The 25,960-nt window shown below is 41.0% G+C and overlaps 3 protein-coding genes across 3 annotated transcripts in view; all 3 read left to right on the top strand.

Moving 5' to 3' along the window:
• Positions 1 to 315: 315 nt before the first annotated feature.
• Positions 316 to 1,465, top strand: LOC123767522 (ctenidin-1-like). The gene is made up of 3 exons (XM_045757209.2): positions 316 to 435; positions 598 to 946; positions 1,455 to 1,465. The coding sequence occupies exons 1-3, from the start codon at positions 316 to 318 to the stop codon at positions 1,463 to 1,465; spliced, it is 480 nt and encodes a 159-aa protein (XP_045613165.2).
• A 16,921-nt stretch (positions 1,466 to 18,386) lies between these two features.
• Positions 18,387 to 21,485, top strand: imd (immune deficiency). The gene is made up of 3 exons (XM_045757534.2): positions 18,387 to 19,690; positions 20,641 to 20,777; positions 21,072 to 21,485. The coding sequence occupies exons 1-3, from the start codon at positions 19,601 to 19,603 to the stop codon at positions 21,334 to 21,336; spliced, it is 492 nt and encodes a 163-aa protein (XP_045613490.1). The 5' UTR covers positions 18,387 to 19,600; the 3' UTR covers positions 21,337 to 21,485.
• A 544-nt stretch (positions 21,486 to 22,029) lies between these two features.
• LOC123767670 (ataxin-2 homolog) overlaps positions 22,030 to 25,960 on the top strand; it is a 14,307-nt gene continuing 10,376 nt past the window's right edge. The window contains exon 1 of the transcript XR_006773995.2: positions 22,030 to 24,867. The gene's annotated coding sequence lies outside the window, so the exon portion shown is untranslated. The remainder of the gene's footprint in view (positions 24,868 to 25,960) is intronic.

Below are 25,960 nucleotides of genomic sequence, written 5' to 3'. Positions count from 1 at the left end.
GCTCGCCCTCTGGAACGGTGATGCCTGCAGGTGTGGCACTGCTCGCCCTTTGGGACGGTGATGCCTGCAGGTGTGGCACTGCTCGCCCACTGGGACGATGATAACTGCAGGTGTGGCACTGCTCGCCCTCTGGGACGGTGATGGTTATCTTGAGGTTATCGTGATGCCTGCAGGTGTGGCACTGCTCGCCCTCTGGGACGGCGATGCCTGCAGGTGTGGCACTGCTCGCCCTCTGGGACGGTGATGTCTGCAGTTGTGGCACTGCTCGCCCGTCAGTGACAGCGACAGAAATACCACTGGACGGGATCTATAATCATGTTCAAAACAGACACACCTATAACAGGGCCGGAGTTAGAAGCCTTACACATGATCTATGATGATCTTGGTGACATACGCAACAGTTTAATGTTATCTCATAACTCAGACATTTTAGCGGTCTGTTTACTTAAAAACACTAGACAAATACTACCGTCTGAGTGTGAGAGTGTTGAACTAGCCAGGCAATCCTTATAGTTCCTTGGACTAGTTCCAGCTAGCCAGTAATTATATTCTTCATTTGCTAGCTCTAATTAGTATACTTATCTTCCCCCTCCACAGAGACTCATACTAGCAGTCGCCACAGTGCTGCTGTTGCTAGTGGTGGTGCTAGTTGATGGAGAGCCTTACCCCTTCTTTATCGAGGAGCTTGGTGGATATGGAGGCGGATATGGCGGCGGATATGGAAAGGGTAAAGGCAAAGGTAAAGGCAAGGGAAAAGGCAAAGGAAAGGGCCATGGTGGATGCGTATGTGGATATGGTGGTGGACACGGCGGCGGATATGGCGGTGGATATGGTGGCGGCCACGGTGGCGGCTATGGCGGTGGATATGGTGGCGGCCACGGCGGTGGATATGGTGGCGGCGGCTACGAGAGCGGATATGGTGGATACGGCGGTGGTGAAAGCTATGGTGAGGAGCCCAATCTGGACACCCATATCCATAATGTATATATATATATATATATATATATATATATATATATATATATATATATATATATATATATATATATATATATATATATATATATATATATATATATATATATATATATATATATATATATATATTAATGCTTCAAATACTTGCTATTCTCCCATAATGTGCTCCGTCTAGAGATGCTACTTTCCTATAATTATCAGTTGCTTGAAATATTGATGTCATTAGTATAGTAATCATTCATGCCAACTACTACTACTACCTTTACTATTACTACTGCTGTTACTGCTTCTACTACAACCATATCTACTACTATTGCTACTACTACTACTACTACGACCATATTTGGTACGATTACTACAACTATTGTTACAAATATTACTACTAGTAATAATAATTGTTGTAATCGCAGAACTATTACCACTTCTGCTGTAACCACCATTACTGTTTTGATCAACTTAACTATTTTGATTTACAGGTTACCACTAGCTGCAGGATGTAGCCTCATAGAATATTTCTTTAATAAAACGTTAAGATTACAACTTTGTTTACTTCCCTGACTAAAATAACAAGTATCATGTTATCGCCCCGAGTTGATTCCCAAACACACGAACGTGCAGCACGTGTGTGTGTGTGTGTGTGTGTGTGTGTGTGTGTGTGTGTGTGTGTGTGTGTGTGTGTGTGTGTAATGGTCTGTTTCACAGACCAAGCTTCTCTCCTTCCCCTCATTCGTCTTCCCCTTACTTCTTTCTCCCCCCCCCTTTCCCTCCATTGCCTCAGCTTTCCTTCTCCCTCCCCGTCTTGCCCCCTGCCCCTCACCAGTCATAAAACTCCAGTCAAGAGTCCTTAGGCAAGGCACACTGCCCTTCCGTCGCCGGCCAATCCTATTCCCTAATCCTCCTCCCAATCCTCTTTCCCCAATACTCCTTCCAATCCTCCTTCCCAACTATTTCCCCTCTCTCTCCAGTCTCCTCTATAGCTGTTGACAAATTGAGGGGCAATAAACTCAGCCAGTGCCATATACCTCCTGCTCTGGTTTCCTGGATGAAGCGCGGGAACGGGCGAGTACTCTGTCGAGGGAAACAGACCCTTCAGGACATGCCTACAACCTAGCCTGGAACTGATTGGTGGAAGCCAAGGAGGCCCAGGGGGCAGGGCTAAGTTCTGGCACTAGTTGGCTGGACCAAGGCCTAGAGCCGGACCTATGAAATCATTGCCTCTAGACTTGAAGAGGCGGGGTTTATTGGGCCTAAGAATCTAGAGTGGGCGAAGTTTCCTTGACTAGTTAGCTTGTGAATAAAATTTGAGTCAGTGTGTCCTGAGAGTGTTTTGGGTAGGAACTCGGTCAGGCATCAAGGGCCTGAGGGAGAGAGCCATTCAACATCTGTGGCCGGTGATTGCAGGAGTAAGGTAATGTGAGTCTGAGTTTTGGTACATCATATTTGTACTCCGTTTATATTCCCTCTTAGGGATATATTTACAGCTAGGATATAAATAAATGTGCCTTTTGTTAAATAAAGTGAATATTGACTTAGTGGTATTTAGTTAACCCCTTTTATTATGCTGAGTTGTTTTTATATGTTATGTTCATGTACTGAATTGGAAGTCCCTGTCTTCTCAATAGGTAAAGATTTCTATAAATAATTCCTAAGCAATTATCAAGATTCCTATGCCTCTGAGTTCATGATTATCGATTTCTGTCCTTCCTGGGAGATCAGTAATACAGGCACATTCATATTTCAGGAATTTGGTGGCAGCCGTAAAGTTTAAGTTCTTATTAATTATAATAAATTCTTAACCCTTCATATGTAGCTTCCTCCCTCATTTAATGGTTCAGTTTAACAGTTAGCTGGGAGATCAGTGAGGGTCACAGGGAGCTTGCAAGCATAGTTAATCTGGGGTTTTAAGTGAGAAGGTGGAGTAGCAATGTGGAGGTGTTACATGTGTATGTGTGTGTAATTACCTAAGTGTTGTTACACGATGAGAGCTACGCTCGTGGTGTCCCGTCTTCCCAGTACTCTTTGTCGTATAACACTTTGAAACTACTGACGGTTTTGGCCTCCACCATCACCTTCTCACTTAGTTTGTTCCATAGGTCTATCATTCTGTTTACAAAAGAACATTTTCTAATATTTTGTCAACACCTTTGTTTCCTTAGCTTGAATATGTGTCCTCTTGTTCGTGAAGTTGATGGTTTCAGGAATTCCTCTTTGTCAAATTGGTCTATCCCTGTTAATATTTTGTAAGTGATCATATCACCTCTCTTCTATCTTCTAGTTTAATGCTTCTAATCTCTCATGGTAACTCTTGCTTTTCAGTTCTGGAAGTCATTTTCTAGCATGCCGTTGCACCTTTTCCAGTTTATTTATGTGTTCCTTGAGATTTGGGCCCATAGGCCCAATTTCAGGCCCAACGACCTGAAATTGGAATATGCACACAACTGCTGCATATTCCAAATTTGGATTCACTAAAATCATGAACAGTTTCTTTAGTATTTCACCATCTATATAATTAAAAGTAAGTCTGAAGTTGGAAAGCGACGCATAAGCTCCTCTCACAATGTTCTTTATATGTTCCTCTGGCGACAGCTTACTATCCAAAACCACCCGTAGGTCTCTTTCCTTAGTAGAGTTCTGTAATTCCATTCCACATAATTTGTAAGTTGCGTGTGTGGTCTATTTTTCTCCACTCCACATTCCATAACTCATTCCATAACATGGCATCATTCTGTACTACATCTAAGCCTAAACAATTACAAGGCCCAGATGTAGTATAGAATGATGCCATGCACATCATCCTGGGTTGTACTAGAACTGTCAGAATTGTTAACATGAGAAAAAAACTAAAATTACCTTCCATTTACGAAAGAATAGTTCTACTTAGTATTATGTTTTGCGCTAAAACATTAAAAAATAATGGTCCCCCAGCTCTATTCAAATTAAATTGAGATCCATTCTAAAAAATTCTGACTGTTCCCTCAATCCGCCGCAAAAAGCTCCTTACAGTGTGTGGCTCAGTTGTTGTGCCTATAATCTTATGAAACTGATTGTGTCTCTTAATCCTGATAAAACTGTTCACTATATTCCCCCTTGGAAAGATGTGCAGATCTCTTTACATTATATCCCCATCAGTGTAAAACACTGAAACTATGAGATGTATAACATTAGAAGCTATTGAGTCATCTTCAAAATCTCAAACCAACTGAATCCTATGCCTTTACTGATGGCTCTGTGCAGTTAGGCACTGGTAGAAGAGGTTGTGCATGTGCAGTATATAAAGGGAATGAAATGATAATGTCTAGTACACAGAGATTGAACAACTAGGCAAGCACGACAAAGACTGAGCTCTTGGGTATTTATCTAGCCACTGATTACCTTAAGCTCAATGGTGGTGGAGTGACTAAAATTATTTCAGTGACTAAAAGTGCTCAGCAGTCCTTAATAACCCATCACAGTGTGTCTGAAGTAGATCGTAATATTAAATGGAATGTAATTTTTGCCTCTGATAATAACTATTGTATAAAATTCGAGTGGATCCCATCCCATGTTGGAGTTGGAAAACATGACTTTGTAGATCGATTGGCCAACGAGGTTTGCAGGAAAAAAAACACTGATTATGACTTTGGACTATCTAATGCAATTATTAGAGATATACAAATTAAAGAAATTAATTCAGATTTAGATGAAATAAAAATGCCCAAAAACTTGAAAGCTGGAGTAATGAAAGTTATGACAACTTTTGTAATAATAGGTATTTGTATGGTTAGCACAGTAACCGGACCAGGCAACGTGATGTAGTCATTGCGCGAATTCGCCTTGGCTATAGACACATCTGGCAGGTTAGTGAGGCTGAGCCACTACCAGAATATTCAAATTGTAAACTCTGTGATAAATCTTTAATGCATTCACTGGAAGACTATATTGTTGAATGTGAAAACGTAAAGATTTTAGACCTCCTGGCCTAGTGTACCACCAACTGTGTAACTATTTCATTCACTCAGGTGTTCTGGACGACATCCTAACAATTTATCCAAACTCTGCGTGTCCATTTTAAAGAATGAAAAACAATTTTATTTATATTAATTCTAAGCTGCATCACTTATGAACCAATCCCTGCCCTGGTGTGGCAATGCACAATAGAAAGTTGTTTTTACATTTTCATACATTAAAACATTGATTGTAACCATGATATATATGTGCTTCCACCTACTGTTTAGACTTATTGTCTTGTGTATAACCCTCTGTCCTGGGTGACAGTAAATACCAGCATTATCCTCACTTTAATAAGACTTAATTGAAATCCTCAGATTAGACAAAATTATCATTAATTTTCTCAATAAAGATGTTAATAATAAAAATAATAAACATCATTCCCCATTCCGGTGGCCATATAAGAGGCGCCAGAGACACTGCGAGCACCAGTCCCTCGCAGGCGGTTCTGAGAATCACATGGCTTCCAATATGGTGAGTCCGCCGCCCTCCTTTACTTTCCCCTGATGCTGGTTGAGAGTGATGGCCGAGAACTGCCTGCAGGTGTGGCACTGCTCGTCCTCTAGGATGGTGATACCTGCAGGTGTGGCACTGCTCGCCCGTCAGAGACAGCGACAGGAATGCCAGTGGACGGGATCTATAATCATGTTCAAAACAGACACACTTATAACAGGGCCGGAGTTAGAAGCCTTACACATGATCTATGATGATCTTGGTAACATACGCAACAGTTTAATGTTATCTCATAACTCAGATATTTTAGCGGTCTGTTTACTTAAAAACACTAGACAAATACTACCGTCTGAGTGTGAGAGTGTTGAACTAGCCAGGCAATCCTTATAGTTTCAGCTTGGACTAGCTCCAGCTAGCCAGTAGTTATATTCTTCATTTGCTAGCTCGAATTAGTATACTTATCTTCCCCTCCGCAGAGACTCATACTAGCAGTCGCCACAGTGCTGCTGTTGCTAGTGGTGGTGCTAGTTGATGGAGAGCCTTACCCCTTCTTTATCGAGACGCTTGGTGGATATGGAGGCGGATATGGCGGTGGATATGGAAAGGGTAAAGGCAAAGGTAAAGGCAAGGGTAAAGGCAAAGGAAAGGGCCATGGTGGATGCGTATGTGGATATGGTGGTGGACACGGCGGCGGATATGGCGGTGGATATGGTGGCGGCCACGGCGGCGGCTATGGCGGTGGATATGGTGGCGGCCACAGCGGCGGATATGGTGGCGGCCACAGCGGCGGATATGGTGGCAGCGGCTACGAGAGCGGATATGGTGGCGGCCACGGCGGCAGCTACGAGAGCGGATATGGTGGCGGCGGCTACGATAGCGGATATGGTGGATACGGCGGTGGTGAAAGCTATGGTGAGGAGCCCAATCTGGACACCCATATCCATAATGTATATATATATATATATATATATTAATGCTTCAAATACTTGCTATTCTCCCATAATGTGCTCCGTCTAAAGATGCTACTTTCCTATAATTATCAGTTGCTTGAAATATTGTTGAAATATTGATGTAATTAGTATAGTAATCATTCATACCAGCTACTACTACTACCTTTACTATTACTACTGTTGTTACTGCTTCTACTACAACCATATGTACTACTATTGCTACTACTACTACTACTACTACCATATTTAGTACGATTACTACAACTATTGTTACAAATATTACTACTAGTAATAATAATTGTTGTAATTGCAGAACTATTACCACTTCTGCTGTAACCACCATTACTGTTTTGATTAACTTAACTATTTTGATTTGCAGGTTACCACTAGCCGGAGGATGTAGCCTCATAGGTGTTTTTCTTTAATAAAACGTTGAGATTACAACTTTGTTTACTTCCCTGACTAATATAACAAGTATCATGTTATCGCCCCGAGTTGATTCCCAAACACACGAACATGCAGCACATGTGTGTGTGTGTGTGTGTGTGTAATGGTCTGTTTCACAGACCAAGCTTCTCTCCTTCCCCTCATTCGTCTTCCCCTTACTTCTTTCACCCCCCCCCCCTACCCCTCCCTCCGTTGCCTCAGCTTTCCTTTTCCCTCCCCTTCCAACCTGTTCTCTCACTTTCTTACAGTCAATATTGACTTATTAAATAAGTGCATATGTGACATACTATTTTTTGTGAATATTTTAGTTTACCTTGAAAAGATTCATAGAAAACACCGACCTTAACCTATACCTATAATAGGTTAAGTAATAATTGTAATTACGAAGCAATAAGATGCTTATCTTAACATACTAAGAAGGTTAGGTAAGGTCGGTGTTTTCTATGAAGCTTTTCAAGGTAAACTAAAATATTCGCAATAAATTAGTATGTCACATATGCACGTATTTAATAAGTCAATATTGACTATACGAAAGTGCGAGAACGGGTTACCCCTTCAGACCGCCGGCCCTCACCGGTCATAAAACTCGAGTCAAGAGTCCTTAGGCAAGGTACACTGCCCTTCCGTCGCCGGCCAATCCTATTCCCTAATCCTCCTCCCAATCCTCTTTCCCCAATTCTCCTTCCAATCCTCTTACCCAACCATTCCTCTCTCTCTCTCTCTCCAGTCTCCTCTATAGCCTTTGACAAATTGAGGGGCAATAACCTCAGTCGGTGCCATATACCTCCTGCTCTGGTTTCCTGGATGTAGCATGGGAACGGGCGAGTACTCTGTCGAGGGAAACAGACCCTTCAGGACATGCCTACAACCTAGCCTGGAACTGATTGGTGGAAGCCAAGGAGGCCTAGGAGGTGGGGCTAAGTTCTGGCACTGGTTGGCTGGACCAAGGCCTAGAGCCGAACCTTTGAAATCATTGCCTCTAGACTTGAAGAGGCGGGGTTTATTGGGCCTAAGAATCTAGAGTGGGCGAAGTTTCCTTGACTAGTTAGCTTGTGAGTAAAATTTGAGTCAGTGTGTCCTGGGAGTGTTTTGGGTTAGGAACTCGGTCAGGCATCAAGGGCCTGAGGGAGAGAGCCATTCAACATCTGTGGCCGGTGATTGCAGGAGTAAGGTAATGTGAGTCTGAGTTTTGGTACATCATATTTGTACTCCGTTTATATTCCCTCTTAGGGATATATTTACAGCTAGGATATAAATAAATGTGCCTTTTGTTAAATAAAGTGAATATTGACTTAGTGGTATTTAGTTAACCCCTTTTATTATGCTGAGTTGTTTTTATATGTTATGTTCATGTACTGAATTGGAAGTCCCTGTCTTCTCAATAGGTAAAGATTTCTATAAATAATTCCTAAGCAATTATCAAGATTCCTATGCCTCTGAGTTCATGATTATCGATTTCTGTCCTTCCTGGGAGATCAGTAATACAGGCACATTCATATTTCAGGAATTTGGTGGCAGCCGTAAAGTTTAAGTTCTTATTAATTATAATAAATTCTTAACCCTTCATATGTAGCTTCCTCCCTCATTTAATGGTTCAGTTTAACAGTTAGCTGAGAGTTCAGTGAGGGTCACAGGGAGCTTGCAAGCATAGTTAATCTGGGGTTTTAAGTGAGAAGGTGGAGTAGCAATGTGGAGGTGTTACATGTGTATGTGTGTGTAACTACCTAAGTGTTGTTACACGATGAGAGCTACGCTCTTGGTGTCCCGTCTTCCCAGTACTCTTTGTTGTATAACACTTTGAAACTACTGACGGTTTTGGCCTCCACCATCACCTTCTCACTTAGTTTAGTTCCAACCGTCTCCCACTCTGTTTGCAAAAGAACATTTTCTAATATTTTGTCTGCACCTTTGTTTCCTTAGCTTGAATATGTGTCCTCTTGTTCGTGAAGTTGCTGGTTTCAAGAATTCCCCTTTGTCAATTTGGTCTATCCCTGTTAATATTTTGTAAGTGGTGATCATATCACCTCCCTTCTATCTTCTAGTTTAATGCCTCTAATCTCTCATGGTAACTCTTGCTTTTCAGTTCTGGAAGTCATTTTTTAGCATGACGTTGCACCTTTTCCAGTTTATTTATGTGCTTCTTGAAATTTGGGCCCATAGGCCCAATTTCAGGCCCAACGACCTGAAATTGGAATATGCACACAACTGATACATATTCCAATTTTTGATTCGCTAAAATCATGAACAGTTTCTTTAGCATTTCATCATCTATATAATTAAAAGAAAGTCTGAAGTTGGAAAGCGACGCATAAGCTCCTCTCACAATGTTCTTTATGTGTTCCTCTGGCGACAGCTTACTATCCAAAACCACCCGTAGGTCTCGTTCCTTGGTAGAGTTCTGTAATTCCATTCCACATAATTTGTAAGTTGCGTGTGTGGTCTATTTTCCTCCACTCCACATTCCATAACTCATTCCATAACATGGCATCATTCTGTACTACATCTAGGCCTAAACAATTACAAGGCCCAGATGTAGTATAGAATGATGCCATCCACATCATCCTGGGTTGTACTAGAACTGTCAGAATTGTTAACATGAGAAAAAAACTAAAATTACCTTCCATTTACGAAAGAATAGTTCTACTTAGTATTATGTTTTGCGCTAAAACATTAAAAAATAATGGTCCCCCAGCTCTATTCAAATTAAATTGAGATCCATTCTAAAAATTCTGACTGTTCCCTCAATCCACCGCAAAAAGCTCCTTACAGTGTGTGGCTCAGTTGTTGTGCCTATAATCTTATGAAACTGATTGTGTCTCTTAATCCTGATAAAACTGTTCACTATATTCCCCCTTGGAAAGATGTGCAGATCTCTTTACATTATACCCCCATCAGTGTAAAACAAATGTATAACACTGAAACTATAAGATGTATAACATTAGAAGCTACTGACAGTCATCTTCAAAGTCTCAAACCAAATGAATCCTATGCCTTTATTAATGACTCAGTGCAATTAGGCACTGATAGAACAGGTTGTGCATGTGCAGTATATAAAGAGAATGAAATGATAATGTCTAGTACACAGAGATTGAACAACTAGGCAAGCACGACAAAGACTGAGCTCTTGGGTATTTATCTAGCCACTGATTACCTTAAGCTCAATGGTGGTGGAGTGACTAAAAATTATTTCAGTGACTAAAAGTGCTCAGCAGTCCTTAATAACCCATCACAGTGTATGTCTGAAGTAGATCGTAATATTAAATGGAATGTAATTTTTGCCTCTGATAATAACTATTGTATAAAATTCGAGTGGATCCCATCCCATGTTGGAGTTGGAAAACATGACTTTGTAGATCGATTGGCCAACGAGGTTTGCAAGAAAGAAAACACTGATTATGACTTTGGACTATCTAATGCACTTATTAGATATATACAAATTAAAGAAATGAATTAAGATTTAGAAGAACTAAGAAATGTCCAGAGACCCGAAAGCTGCAGTAATAAAAGCTATGACAACTTTCGTAATAGTAATTATTTGTATGGTTAGCACAGTAACCGGACCAGGCAATGTGATGTAGTCATTGCGCGAATTCCCCTTGGCTATAGACACATCTGGCAGGTTAGTGAGGCTGAGCCACTACCAGAATATTCATATTGTAAATTCTGTGATAAACCTTTAATGCATTCACTAGAACACTATATTGATGAATGTGAAAACGTAAAGATTTTAGACCTCCTGGTCTCTTGTACCACCAACTGTGTAACTATTTCATTGACTGAGGTGTTCTGGACGACATCCTAACAATTTATCCAAAATTTGCTTGTCCATTTTAAAGAATGAAAAACAATTTTATTTATATTAATTCTAAGCTGCATCACTTGTGAACCCATCTCTGCCCTTGTGCGGCAGTGTACAATTGAAAGTTGTTATTACATTTTTATAGAATAAACAATGAATGTAACCATAATATATATGTGCTTCCGCCTACAGTTTAGACATATTGTCTTATGTATGACCCTCTGTCCTGCGTGACAGTGAATACCAGCATTATCCTCACTTTAATAAGACTTAATTGAAATCCTCAGATTAGGCAAAATTGTAATTAATTTTGTCAATAAAGATGTTAATAATAATCATCATTCCCCATTCCTGTGGCCATATAAGAGGCGCCAGAGACACTCCGAGCACCAGTCCCTCGCTGGCGGTCCTGAGAACCACATGGCTTCCAATATGGTGAGTCCGCCGCCCTCCCTTACTTTCCCCTGATGCTGGTTGACAGTGATGGCCGAGAACTGCCTGCAGGTGTGCCACTGCTCGCCCTCTGGGACGGTGATGCCTGCAGGTGTGGCACTGCTCGCCCTCTGGGACGGTGTTGCCTGCAGGTGTGGCACTGCTCGCCCTCTGGGACGATGATGCCTGCAGGTGTGGCACTTCTCGCCCTCCGGGACGGTGATGCCTGCAGGTGTGGCACTGTTCGCCCTCTGGGACGGTGAAGCCTGCAGGTGTGGCACTGCTCGCCCTCTGGAACGGTGATGCCTGCAGGTGTGGCACTGCTTTCCCGTCAGAGACAGCAACAGGAATGCCAGTGGACGGGATCTATAATCATGTTCAAAACAGACACACTTATAACAGGGCCGGAGTTAGAAGCCTTACACATGATCTATGATGATCTTGGTAGCATACGCAACAGTTTAATGGTATCTCATAACTCAGATATTTTAGCGGTCTGTTTACTTAAAAACACTAGACAAATACTACCGTCTGAGTGTGAGAGTGTTGAACTAGCCAGGCAATCCTTATAGTTTCAGCTTGGACTAGCTCCAGCTAGCCAGTAGTTATATTCTTCATTTGCTAGCTCGAATTAGTATACTTATCTTCCCCTCCGCAGAGACTCATACTAGCAGTCGCCACAGTGCTGCTGTTGCTAGTGGTGGTGCTAGTTGATGGAGAGCCTTACCCCTTCTTTATCGAGACGCTTGGTGGATATGGAGGCGGATATGGCGGTGGATATGGAAAGGGTAAAGGCAAAGGTAAAGGCAAGGGTAAAGGCAAAGGAAAGGGCCATGGTGGATGCGTATGTGGATATGGTGGTGGACACGGCGGCGGATATGGCGGTGGATATGGTGGTGGACACGGCGGCGGATATGGTGGAGGCCACAGCGGTGGATATGGTGGCGGCCACGGCGGGGGATATGGTGGCGGCCACAGCGGTGGATATGGTGGCGGCAGCTTCGAAAGCGGATATGGTGGATACGGCGGTGGTGAAAGCTACGGTGAGGCGCCCAATCTGAACACCCATATCCATAACATATATATATATATATATATATATATATATATATATATATATATATATATATATATATATATATATATATATATATATATATATATTAATGCTTCAAATACTTGCTATTCTCCCATAATGTGCTCCGTCTAAAGATGCTACTTTCCTATAATTATCAGTTGCTTGAAATATTGTTGAAATATTGATGTAATTAGTATAGTAATCATTCATACCAGCTACTATTACTACCTTTACTATTACTACTGCTGTTACTGCTTCTACTACAACCATATCTACTACTATTGCTACTACTACTACTACTACTACCATATTTAGTACGATTACTACAACTATTGTTACAAATATTACTACTAGTAATAATAATTGTTGTAATCGCAGAACTATTACCACTTCTGCTGTAACCACCATTACTGTTTTGATCAACTTAACTATTTTGATTTACAGGTTACCACTAGCTGCAGGATGTAGCCTCATAGAATATTTCTTTAATAAAACGTTGAGATTACAACTTTGTTTACTTCCCTGACTAATATAACAAGTATCATGTTATCGCCCTAAGTTGATTCCCAAACACACGAACGTGCAGCACGTGTGTGTGTGTGTGTGTGTACTTAGCTAGTTGTGCTTGCGGGGGTTATGTTCTGACTCTTTGGTCCCGCCTTTCAACAGTCAACCAACTGGTGTACAGGTTCCTGAGCCTATTGGGCTCTATCATATCTACACTTGAAACTGTGTATGGAGTCAGCCTCCACCACATCACTGCCTAATGCATTCCATTTGTCTACTACTCGACACTGAAAAAAAAATCTTTCTAACGTCTCTATGGCTCATTTGTGCACTCAATTTCCACCTGTGTGTGTGTGTAAAATAGAATGTCTTTGTACGTGTGTCTGTCAGGGGTAGGACAAACACCTAGGGCTAGCCGCACCCAATTATGCATAGTGGGAAAAGGGGGGGGGGAATAGGTGGTGCCCAGCATGGGTCAGATTCTTCCCATTAAGAAGCGGCCGCCACCCATAGCGAACCCCATGAAATTAGTGGCGAGTCTAAAACCAGGTCGACCATCTCAAAAATAATAATTCAATAAATTATTTTTCTTACTATATAGGAAAACTTCGTGCAATGATGCTGTAAAATTGTGATAAAATTCTATTCATCATAGCTTGCCTATAATTTACCAAAGATCCCTTCAAACGTGTGCTCGCGAGGAAGCTATGAAATGGATCCTGGACCCAATGCAGAAGTCCTTTGTATTTTCCAAGCTGAATGGGAAAAAATAGATATTGATAGCACCAATAAAAAATATTCACTCTAGGAGATAAGAGAGTACCTAAGCAACGGAAGGCAGAGAGTCATAGAGAGAGACTTCAGAAATTTTTTTACCAGCGGTGACCCAACATCTCGGCACAAGGTTATAACTTATTCTTTGTAAATGATCTCCTAGAAGAGATGCCCTTTAAATGTTTCCTGATATTGAGGACAAGTATGTCGGACGATTGTAAGAAATTGCAAGATAACCTGAAGAAACTGAAAGGTTGGCCCAATGTGTGTTTACTAGAGCTAATAATCACGCAAGTTCAAAGTATCAACTGGATGAGGCAACCCTCCTGAAATCAGATATCGAAAAAAGACCTGAAGGTCGATATCACACCAATTTTGTCCCACAAAGCCCACATCAAACAGATATCATCATCTGCAGAGACAAGGTTGACCAACACTTGAACTGCATTTAGAAATCTGAAAATATTTATATATTCATGGTCATGTATACCACACATGTCTGACCAAGTCTGAAAGTATGCAACCCCAGCGTGGAGTCCTTACGTTGCTAAACACAAAACGAGACTTCACGAAAAGAAAGGAATACCATAAAACTAACACCAGTGTTAAGATGTCTAAGTTAAGATGGAAGGAGAGTTAAAGGGAGACATTATTACAACAAATAATATTCCCATGGGGGAATAGACAGGGGTAGACGAGGAACATTACTTCTAATGGATATTACACTAGCAAGGGGATACAGGTGGAAACTAAGTTCTAAATTAAGCCACAGAGATATTTGTGAAGGAAAGGAACACACCAAAATGTGAAAATGTAGATAGAGGTTGAGAGGCTGCAGGACACTACCCACTCACACATACACCACCCCCTCCCCCCTAAGCACACCCACATACACCCCCACAAACATACAATCCCACACACACATACACCCTCCAACACACACACACACACACACACACACACACACACACACACAGGAAGACCAAGATACGCTTATCAGGCTCTCTGGGGCCGACTATGGGGACCATATACAAGTACCGGAGATTAGAGAGGCAACATATGAACACAGTCTCAGAGAACTAAATGATATCGTTCAAGATATTGAGGTAAATAAACTAAATGTTGAAGCAGTCATGTTCAGGTGAGGACCGAGAGGTCGAGTAAGGGCTGGTGGAAGCTGGAGAAACAGATTAGATAGAAAAAATATTAGTAAATACTAGTATACAGTGAGACTGGTAAAGAATCGGAGTGAATTTGAACAACAGGCGGTTCAATGACCATAGCTTCAAGAACCAGAGGTGGTGGAAGCGACCACCTGCCACAGTTCCTAGAGCACCTATAATGACACCAGTGCGTCGGGCGGCACAAATGCACAAATTTCAACAGCTAGGAGGCGGGGCTCTAGAGCTAGATATCACTATCTTATCACAACAATATAATATAAACATTAAATCAAATTAAAAAATTATTTGACTCATTAGTACAAAATCTCATCCTTTACGTTAAATATCGTGAACTAATTAAAAATATATTATATTAATCGATGTTTTCCCTTATGACTGCACGGTTGAACAAGAAGCAAACATGAGAATTTCACCCAATGGTTTCCCCCTAACCTGTTGATCTCCTTCTCAAATGGCCTGCTGCGAGTCCTAATAATACATTATCATGCATCGTTACCCATGCAGCTAGGCTGTCTGCTTGCTCGCTCGACGATGCCTAGCCGACCAACTTATGTGTTCAGAGAGAGAATGTAATATGTACACATCTCATTATTCTGTGGTCAGTGGCTACAGATTAAACAACAAACAACAAACACACACACACACACACACACACACACACACACACACACACACACACACACACACACACACACACACACACTCACACTCTCTCACGTGGAGTGTCAGCACGAGGACCTGTGATATACCTGGCATATGTGAATGATTTAAAGGAGGAATTCACACCAATGTCGCGGATTTTGCAGAGAAAGTCAAAAGATGCAAGATGATTTGGATAAGCATTAAAGATGGACAAGAAAATGGCTTCTAGACTTTAACCAACATAAAGGCAAGATAATAAGAAATAACGATTAATAACGATTCTTCGCGGCAGGGGATCGTATTCCAGGGACCATAGGATTAAGGACTTGCCCGAAACGCTACGCGTACTAGTGGCTGTACAAGAATGTAACAACTCTTGTATATATCTCAAAAAAAAAAAAAAAAAAAAGAAAGGTGGTAGGGAACAAGAAGCTGACTAGTGACAAGTCGTCAGCTTCCTGTCCCTTGCCAAGGCTGCCGAAGATGGTGACCCCTCAAGTAAATTCTGGTATTTATGACCACGTGAGCTTGCATATTCTGTACAGTAACTGTGGCAGTGGATGATATGCGCGGAACTCACCACCATTGGGCCTGGCCAGTATGTGGATGGGTGACTAGACAACAATAGAATATGTAATGCCCGAAACGCTTTGCGTAATAGTGGCTTTAGGCATTGTATGTACTAGCTCTACCTATAAGTCAACCAATCTTTGTAAAAATTTCTTGTATGTATGTACCTTACCTAAATAAACATTTATTTATTATTTATTTAATGTTCATTTAAATATTATTAGATATGCCTACCATTTCGTTTTCTATGAAGAATTATTATTGAAGAAAATTTTAATCCATCAGAATATAATGGGTAACTTTAATATTTTATAACTAATTATTTAATTCAAATCAAATCTAAGCAGGAGTTATTATGCATTCCATACTCATCCTGTGATAGATTATTTTGCAACCCATACTTCTTCTGAGAGTATTAGTCTATTTGCACCACATTAATGCAGTTACTGACAACTGGCGTATGTAATTTAAGTGATATAATATGTGTCGAGGAGTATTAATCAAATTTAAAAGACAGATGTAAAAAATAATTGATACTGTATATTTATGAACTCCACCAATTAATGTACCACTTAATCACCAACAAATGTACTTTCACTGTACTTTTTTGTATATATATAAATAAATAAAATATATTATATTACACACACATATATATATATATATATATATATATATATATATATATATATATATATATATATATATATATATATATATATATATATAACAAAACATACAAAAAAATAATAGGGATGGTAGGAGAGGAAAAAAGATTAAAGTTTTCAGTGAGAATCCACAAAGTCTTCTCTGAATGCTTTTTGTTTTCTTCTTCGAGGATGTGGGTCCCTGCAATTGCACCAGAGGTGGTACCCCTTATTTTATATTATATATATATATATATATATATATATATATATATATATATATATATATATATATATATATATATATATATATATATATATAAATATATATATAAATATATATATATATATATATATATATATATATATATATATATATATATATATATATATATATATATATATATATATACATGTGTAGTACCACCTCTGGTACTCCCAGAGGTGGTACTCTGAACAGAGATGTCTGTTCATCTGAGGAAGGAAGCCAGACGTTTGGGGGCTTGCCTCTCTCAACTTGGTAGGGGTTGGATAGGAGGACTGTCATAGACAAATCGGGATTCGCCCCATTGACCTCCTTTAGAAGAGGTCGGATCCCATTGCAACCTCCAGTTTTTCTACAGGCTTTTCGTGTTGTTTATAAAGACATGGCAGATTTTCATTAACAAATGTTGCATAGTATATGATGATCTTGGATGGTTTTGTATGTGCATGTGCCTTGGAAGAGATGGCATCGTGCTCAATGATCTCAATATATAGGTAAGATTTAACACATCCAATAGGGGTAATGATATCACTATGTGATGTGCACCGTTTACATTAATTTCTTGCTTAGATTTCTGATGTTTCATTTTCAGAATTTGCCAGCATTACATGTACCACTTACTTTCTCTGTACGGGAGAAAGGTCTGCATGGTGTGGTGGCCGGCCTTACTTCCGTGCGGTGTTCTGGTGCTGGCAGCCTCACCCGGCCACAGCGGCCACTGCCGCCATCATCAACTTTCTCCCATCCTCGTGACCTTGCATTTATTTGGGCCAAACTTCAGGTACAGTTATTTGCAATCATGTATATTTTAATGTTTTACTTCATAAATAATTTAGATCACCTACAGATAACGACAAGGAAGGAATTAGGCTGTATAGCAGTCGTTCAAGGTTATCAAGAGAAGGATGGGGTGTCTCGGTTGGGTTCCTTCTCTACTCACAATCATCGGAAATCATTGGTTTGAATCCCGGTCTTAACAGAAATGTTGGGCACGTTTTCTTTCAACTAATGCATCTGCTCAGCTAGCAGTAAATAGGTACCTGGGATTTAATCAACTTTGGAGGACTCAGTTTGCAATTTCGCCTTCCCGTCCTGCAGGCATCGTATCCCTCCCTCTCAGGTGTGGGTCAGGTGTGGCTTGTTCCACTGGTGTAGCCTCGGGAGAGTTTCTCTCCCATGACATGAAGTCCAACCACCACTTGTACGCTCCTCATACCTGTCATCCCTATCAACCTCAGTCATCGTCTACCCTTGTCTGAGTCCATCTTCTTTTTCTGTCACAGTCCAGGCGGTCTAGTAATCTATGCATTCCTAACGGTTTATAAGTTATATGTATTTATATAATGGTCCCCTTCTCTAGTTTAATGGTGTATGAATATGTATTCACCTAGTTATGCTTGCGGGGGGTTGAGCTTTGACAGTTGAGAGGCGGGCCGAAAGAGCAATCTATTGTTACTAACTACTAACTAATTTTTGTTTTTCCACACACACCCAGAAAGCAGCCCGTAACAACTGTCTAACTCCCAGGTACCTATTTACTACTAGGTAACAGGGGCATCAGGGGTGAAAGAAACTCTGCCTATTGTTTCTCGCCGGCGCCGGGAATCGAACCCCGGACCACAGGATTACGTATCCAGTGTACACTATGTGTGGTAGTGTACGTATGTGGACGGCCGCCTCTAGTGCCCTTCCCTCGCCTGAGGTGACAACACCTAGTGCTGTCAGTGCCCGTTTTGCCGCCTCCTCCACCTCCAGTCTCACAGTTTGGCGTCGTTGTTGCCTACCCTGGCGTGCGTGTGTAGTGAGCGGGTGTTATGGCGCACATGCCTGGCGCCACGGCACTCAGTAAACATCACCAAGACAAGTGTAGAGGCAGGAATCATGATTGTTTATATTCAGAGTAAATCGTAATCTTGCCCCGTGCTCTATGATGCCCAATATCAACGCGTGCCTAGGGATTTCCTGTACCAATTTTAAGTATTAAAGCCATTATTTTAACACTGAATATAAAGCGTTAGAAATTATACGCATATATATATATATATATGTATATGTATGTAATATAGGAATAGCGTGTGATTATATTGGCAACATGGCAACATTGAATCCGGATATGACACAGTTGCCAGTTTGTAAATTGCAAACACTTACATTACAGCGATATATTGCATTGTCTCGTGTTAGAACGTTGACCCCCCACACTTAAATATCTGAAGTGAAAAATATAAGATAAACATAATAACATAAAAGTACTTGGAACAAATAAAAAGACTTAGGTGTAATATGGGCCTAAGCAACAGGTGCATTGAGTAAGAAGGTCTTCATACCTGTGTACATGCGAGAGGGGGAGGAAGCCTATTAGACTTAATTTATTTTATTTAATATTACTATTGTTAGTTAATACTACGATTGGCTGTATATAGACAGATATGCTAGAGTCTCCAAGGGTATACATATATCAGACTGTGAACGGCTGCAAATGCCTATAAAAAGTATACAAGATATGAACGCTGGTCACCGCCTGACCTTGGCCACCCGAGGGGCAACTCTCCTATAACGTTCCCATCCGGACACGCTGTACACAACTAGGTCATGTTGAAGCAACAGTACGATAGTAGACCCCCTAACAACCCGTGTTTTCTTTACCTTCCAGGTTACTTAATGATACAAGTCATATTGCACCTAAGACAACGGATTTTGAAACCTTTTACCCATCTTAATCTAACAATATATACGGTTTTAAAAAAACAGAAAACGAGCTCTGTCGAATCGTCTTGGTTACGATTTGAGCATACTCCGTTATACAGCACTCTGCGGATAAAGTCTTTATCGTAACACCTCCACTGCTTACCGGTATTACACGGACGACGCCCTCACACACTACACTATGGGGGACCTGACCACCGATGCTGTTCCCATGGGCAGCCAACCCAATCATAGATCCGATGAACTGAGAGGAAGTAGAAACCTGCAACGGGTGAGTGTAGTTCATTGATTCAGTGCTCATGAGAGGTGTGCTTCACTGGTTTAGTGGATCATGAGTGGGGTTCACTGGTTCAGTAGTCATGACGGGTGGGGTTCACTGGTTCAGTAGTTATGAGAGGTGGGGTTCACTGGTTAATTGTATCATTCACCAGCACGTCCTTTAAACAAAGACCCAAAGTCCATTCCATGCACCCGCCAACCCCCCCCCCCCCCTCATTTATGGATGAAAAACGGTTTACACACGACTCACAACTAATGAGGTCCGAACAATTCCGGAACAAGTGCTTCACTGACGAATTTTGTTCGAACCACAACGCTGTAAATGCTTCACCCACGTACTACAAATAAAAATAATCGCCAACAGAACTTAAACACCTAACCTAACCTGTGCCTATATATGCACAATATGCAAATATATTATTATATTAAATAATATTTGAGAAAATTCCCGTTTTGAATGAACAGCATGTAAAAATTTATGAATGCGTCTGTGGGGTCGACCGCTGGATGCAATGGACTTGAGTCGAGGACGGGTTGCCTGAATCGCAACTTTCACCCACTTATTAAAATCACAAGTACTCGCAAAAAAAACTTAAAACACCTAACCTAACTCTACCTACGCCCAACTATACATAGAACGATAATATATATATATATATATATATATATATATATATATATATATATATATATATATATATATATATATATATATATATATATATAATATGTGTGTGTGTGTCATTGCAGTCTATGAGGAAGGTAAGTCACGTAAATATTCTCATTGTGTAAATCACGTGAATATCCTCAATGTGTAAATCACATAACTGCACATTCATAGTATAAATCCTGTGAATAGCATAATGTAAATGTAACTGCTCATTCATAGTGTAAATGATATTACTATGACTGGGTTGAGTGGTAAATGATAGCCTCATTCAGGAGCCGCTGGTGTACAACATCACCGGTAGCACGGGTGTCCACATTGGCCCCGTCATCCACCACACCGTGTCCCAGCAGCGTCCCCGGCTCAGCCCTCAGGACATGCCTCTACAGAAAGACGTGGACGCCCTACGGAGGTAAGCCGTTGTGGTGCTCTCGTAGACGAATGTGTGGTTTATTGCCTATGTTCTGATTTAAACGTAACAGTACTTTCATTCATTTTAAAAGTGTTCATCAACTTTGTCGCAGTATACCCTAAAGCCCATTTTTCTTAATTTGCTTCCTGAGTTCAACACACGATGCAGACGATCTCTTATTACTTCTATGTAAACGCTGTTTCTTTATCCTATTCTGATTCTTCATTTTGACGAAGGATGTGCTCCTGCTGGAGTTGTCTTCATGTGTGTGACAGCGTGTGGTGTGTACCCCAGGTGCAGGCGGGAGATCGAGGAGCGCGACAAGTTTGTGGTTAGCGAACACCTAGGATCGACCTGGAAGTCCCTGGGCCGCTTGATGGGGTTCTCCCCGGGTCAGATCGACAACCTCGAGGCTGACAACACCCGCAGCGTCGACCGTGCCTACGAGCTCCTCAACTCCTGGCATGACAGAGAGGCTCAGGACGCCACATTAGACAAGTTGACCAACCTTCTCCTCGTCGTCAAGGCCTACCCTGTTGTCAAGAGGCTCAAGCCTTGATGCACAAGCCCAACCTAGTCGGACGATAATAGACCAATAGACTTAAGGGAGGAATACACACTGTTAACACTTTTTAAGTTTCCAATATACTTCAACCGTAAAGCCCCACATTAGTGCTAAAACGGTCATATGTCATATATATATATATATATATATATATATATATATATATATATATATGTCGTACCTAATAGCCAGAACGCACTTCTATGCCTACTATTCAAGGCCCGATTTGCCTAATAAGCCAAGTTTTCATGAATTAATTGTTTTTCGACTACCTAACCTACCTAACGTAACCTAACCTAACTTTTTCGGCTACCTAACCTAACCTAACCTATAAAGATAGGTTAGGTTAGGTTAGGTAGGGTTGGTTAGGTTCGGTCATATATCTACGTTATTTTTAACTCCAATAAAAAAAAATTGACCTCATACATAATGAAATGGGTAGCTTTATCATTTCATAAGAAAAAAATTAGAGAAAATATATTAATTCATGAAAACTTGGCTTATTAGGCAAATCGGGCCTTGAATAGTAGGCATAGAAGTGCGTTCTGGCTATTAGGTACGACATATATATATATATATATATATATATATATATATATATATATATATATATATATATATATATATATATAATAGAACCTAGTAGCCAGAACGCACTTCTCGGCCTACTATGCAAGGCCCGATTTGCCTAATAGGCCGAGTGATTTTTACTTTCAACAAAATGTTTCCAATTGGTTTATTTGAATTATTATTATTATATTATATTAAGAACATAAATTATTGACTTAGTTATGTTAGTTGAGGTTAGGTTAAGATAGGTTAGGTTAGGTAGGGTTGGTTAGGTTCGGTCATATATCTACGTTAGCTTAACGCAAATTTTAAAAAATAAAAGTCATACATAATGAAATGAAAAGCTTTATCATTCATAAGAAAAAAATAGAAAAATATATAAATTATGTAAAATCTGGCTTATTAGACAAATCGGGCCTTGCATAGTAGGCCGAGTACTGCGTTCTGGCTACTAGGTACAATATATATATATATATATATATATATATATATATAACTTTAGAACACTTTCCCACCAGGAGACTCGAACCCTAGCCAGCACAGAAGCCTTCCAGCAACTGGCATAACAGGTACGCCTTAACCCTCTCCACCACCTGCTCAGACCCTTAAAAGAGATGGTAATTTTGGAGTATTTAAATACACCAAAGCTCACCACCTCCCAAGAGCACTAGAGCAAGTGAGGGGTCATTTAGACGTTAATTTCATCAAGTCCCTGTTAATATGGGAAGACACAGTGTCTATGCTTAAGGCACAACTCTCCTAAACACGAGAGTGAAGTATACAACTTTAGAACACTTTCCCACCAGGAGACTCGAACCCTAGCCAGCACAGAAGCCTTCCAGCAACTGGCATAACAGGTACGCCTTAACCCTCTCCACCACCTGCTCAGACCCTTAAAAGAGATGGTAATTTTGGAGTATTTAAATACACCAAAGCTCACCACCTCCCAAGAGCACTAGAGCAAGTGAGGGGTCATTTAGACGTTAATTTCATCAAGTCCCTGTTAATATGGGAAGACACAGTGTCTATGCTTAAGGCACAACTCTCCTAAACACGAGAGTGAAGTATACAACTTTAGAACACTTTCCCACCAGGAGACTCGAACCCTAGCCAGCACAGAAGCCTTCCAGCAACTGGCATAACAGGTACGCCTTAACCCTCTCCACCACCTGCTCAGACCCTTAAAAGAGATGGTAATTTTGGAGTATTTAAATACACCAAAGCTCACCACCTCCCAAGAGCACTAGAGCAAGTGAGGGGTCATTTAGACGTTAATTTCATCAAGTCCCTGTTAATATGGGAAATATATATATATATATATATATATATATATATATATATATATATATATATATATATATATATATATATATATATATATATATAATGTGTGTGTGTGTGTGTAAATCATGAAAATTAACACGTGATGAAAAATGTGACAGTGTCAGACCACGGAGGAAGAATTGAAACAGGAATTTCTTTAAGTACTTTCGTATATTAATACATCTTCAGAAGGAATATATATATATATCAGACGGGTATTCGAGCACACGGTTGAATACAGTGAGACGGTACAAATATGCTGATTTTGGTGTCGGTCACTCCAGCGTCGGGAGGTGATGGTGTAGTGACCGTGAAGTTCGAGGTGGAGGTGGGGAACATGATTGGGATGGACGGATCAGCTGGAGGTCTGATTGGACGCTTCACAGCTGAAGGCGAAGGCCGAGGTGTCGTTGGAATAACAATCTTCTCTGAGCCAGAAATTAAAGGCTTCTGAGGGTATACGATGTTGGTTTTGGAGGATTTTATCTTTGTCCGGACAGGTGCAACAGGTTTGCCAGGGTATAGTATGGCCCCTGAACTGTACAGATTCGTCAGAAGGCATGAAGGACTCTAAGAACACTGGAGACAATGAAGACTTCTCCATCTGTGTCTCCTGTACTACTTCCAGTTCATCCGGTTGTGCCTGCAATGTGTCCTGTGCCTCCTGATGTGCTTCCTCCAATGTTTTCCATGGTAAGCCCTGCAGTCGCTCCAACGATGCTTGACGTGGTACTTCTAGGAGTTTCTTCTGCAGTGACCCCTGCATGGCCTCCTGCGTGATGCTGAAGGACGAACTGGCCGAGGACTGAAGTTTCTGAGGCGCGAGGTCAACGAGAGGTTGGATTCCTTGAGTCATGTGATTCGCCGGAAGTTTATCACGAAGGAAAAGGTAATGGGAAGAACTGGGAACAGCTGTTAGTTCTTCCTGCATATCATCAACATTAAGCGGAGCCCAGGAAGAAGCGGGAATTGTTTGTGGTTGAAGTAATGCATGCTGAAAAGTGGACGTGGGAGAGAGCAGTGTAGAGCTTGGCAGAGGGAAGCCCACACTGGCGTAGGGAAGTGGAACCTGTGACATGTACAGGTTGGCGTGCCAGGTGTGTATAACCTGACCTGGCACTTGACTCTGCGAGGTGTGTGGGGGCGGCGCGGACCACTCAGATGACCTCCGTGCGCCTGGGTTGACGATGAGAGTGTTGCTGCCACCTGTGGAGAAAAAGAGGTCCCAGAGTTACTATAACGAAGGTAATTTTTGCACATATGCAGGATTTTTCATATATGTGTTTATTAACTACAATATACGGAAACACCTGCAAAGTCTTTCAAGGCAGACGATAATTCCGAGATAGACAATATAACAGAAAATATTTACAACCCACATTATCTACAGAGATCGCGCCGAAGCATTCAAATTGTACTCTCTGGAAAATACTGGAAAATCAGGTTTCAAACCTGCACAATAATATTACAACATACTAGAAGATATGTTATGACAAGTCGAGGTGTCATAAGCACAATTAGAGAATACTGCATAACAGACGAGGCCAGTTCGTCTTCAACCTCCCGCCAGCAAATATAAGAAACATCACTGAAACAACATGTAGGAGTGACGTGGTCAACCGGATTTACCAGGTAAGCAACATAGAAAACGAGCCTCAGGCTCAGATAAAATGTTTCTGCATCACGTGGCCATTTTTTTATGTGCGTGTGGGGTGGCCGAGCAGTTCTGGCCCGGACCCAAGAATCCAGTGGTCTCAGAGTTTACCTGAGCGTCATCGAACCTTTCTAACGATGTTATAATCAGTCTGTGGAGTACCCCTATATCCCCCGCTGGCTTGGCATGAGGACTCCACTGCTCACAAATAGCCAGTCATGTTATGGATATATATACTTTCCTGTCTCCTTCGGTCTGGAGTACTGACTCAAGACCCAAGAAATGGTCCATTCACACGTATATGCTGGTCTTTGTTGGGACCAATAAGAATGGGCACCGTTGTCCTCGTTAGGACCAAGAAGAGTAAGCAGTTGTTATGCAATTTTATGCTTACTTGTGGAGTTTCTAGGGACAGGCTTCAAATGAGCTGATGTAGCAGCACTTAGGTTGCAATTTCATGAAGAACTGTAGCACAATTCCTAATGAACCCTAGCCAGTTAAAAAAATGAGCTAATAAAAACGATGCACACATGCTTGTGAAGTATATTTTTTGTCTTTGAGTCTGTCTACTTAAATGTATACACGTGTTCATGTATTTATATATATTTAGAAGCAACGCCACGGTCGTCAGTGCCTGGAGGTGATGGTGCTCTGCCACCGACCAGGTGCTCTGCCACCGACCAGGTGCTCTGCCACCGACCAGGTGCTCTGCCACCGACCAGGTGCTCTGCCACCAACCAGGTGCTCTGCCACCGACCAGGTGCACCTGTAAGCAGAAGCAGCAACAAGGTGCCCGGTAAACTGCTTTAATTTGAGATTTGCTGCTTGAAGTTACAGTCACATCTCTTGATTAACAGGTCCAAATGTCGACTAAAAACGACATGTCCCAAGAATAACTAGGTTATGTCGTCAAATTAATGCCTTGTATTACTTGGGGATATATATCTAGATTAGCTATAGTATCATTTATTTGTTTTTAATTAGGGTTAATTTGATTAAAATAATGTATTAACATGAACAAAATTGGTCTGCCCGGTGTACTGATTCAGATTATGATACAATGTCCATTTC

This window comes from Procambarus clarkii, chromosome 67 (assembly GCF_040958095.1).
Source record: "Procambarus clarkii isolate CNS0578487 chromosome 67, FALCON_Pclarkii_2.0, whole genome shotgun sequence".
In the NCBI taxonomy this organism is placed as follows: domain Eukaryota; kingdom Metazoa; phylum Arthropoda; class Malacostraca; order Decapoda; family Cambaridae; genus Procambarus; species Procambarus clarkii.
This window is presented reverse-complemented; position numbering and strand designations above follow the sequence as displayed.

Coding starts and splice junctions, on each gene's coding strand:
- LOC123767522 (XM_045757209.2), top strand. CDS start 316: ATGTTCAAAACAGACACACCTATAACAGGGCCGGAGTTAGAAGCCTTA. Junction 436..597: donor ATAACTCAGACATTTTAGCG/GTCTGTTTACTT, acceptor CCCCCTCCACAG/AGACTCATACTAGCAGTCGC.
- imd (XM_045757534.2), top strand. CDS start 19,601: ATGGGGGACCTGACCACCGATGCTGTTCCCATGGGCAGCCAACCCAAT. Junction 19,691..20,640: donor GAAGTAGAAACCTGCAACGG/GTGAGTGTAGTT, acceptor AGCCTCATTCAG/GAGCCGCTGGTGTACAACAT. Junction 20,778..21,071: donor GACGTGGACGCCCTACGGAG/GTAAGCCGTTGT, acceptor TGTGTACCCCAG/GTGCAGGCGGGAGATCGAGG.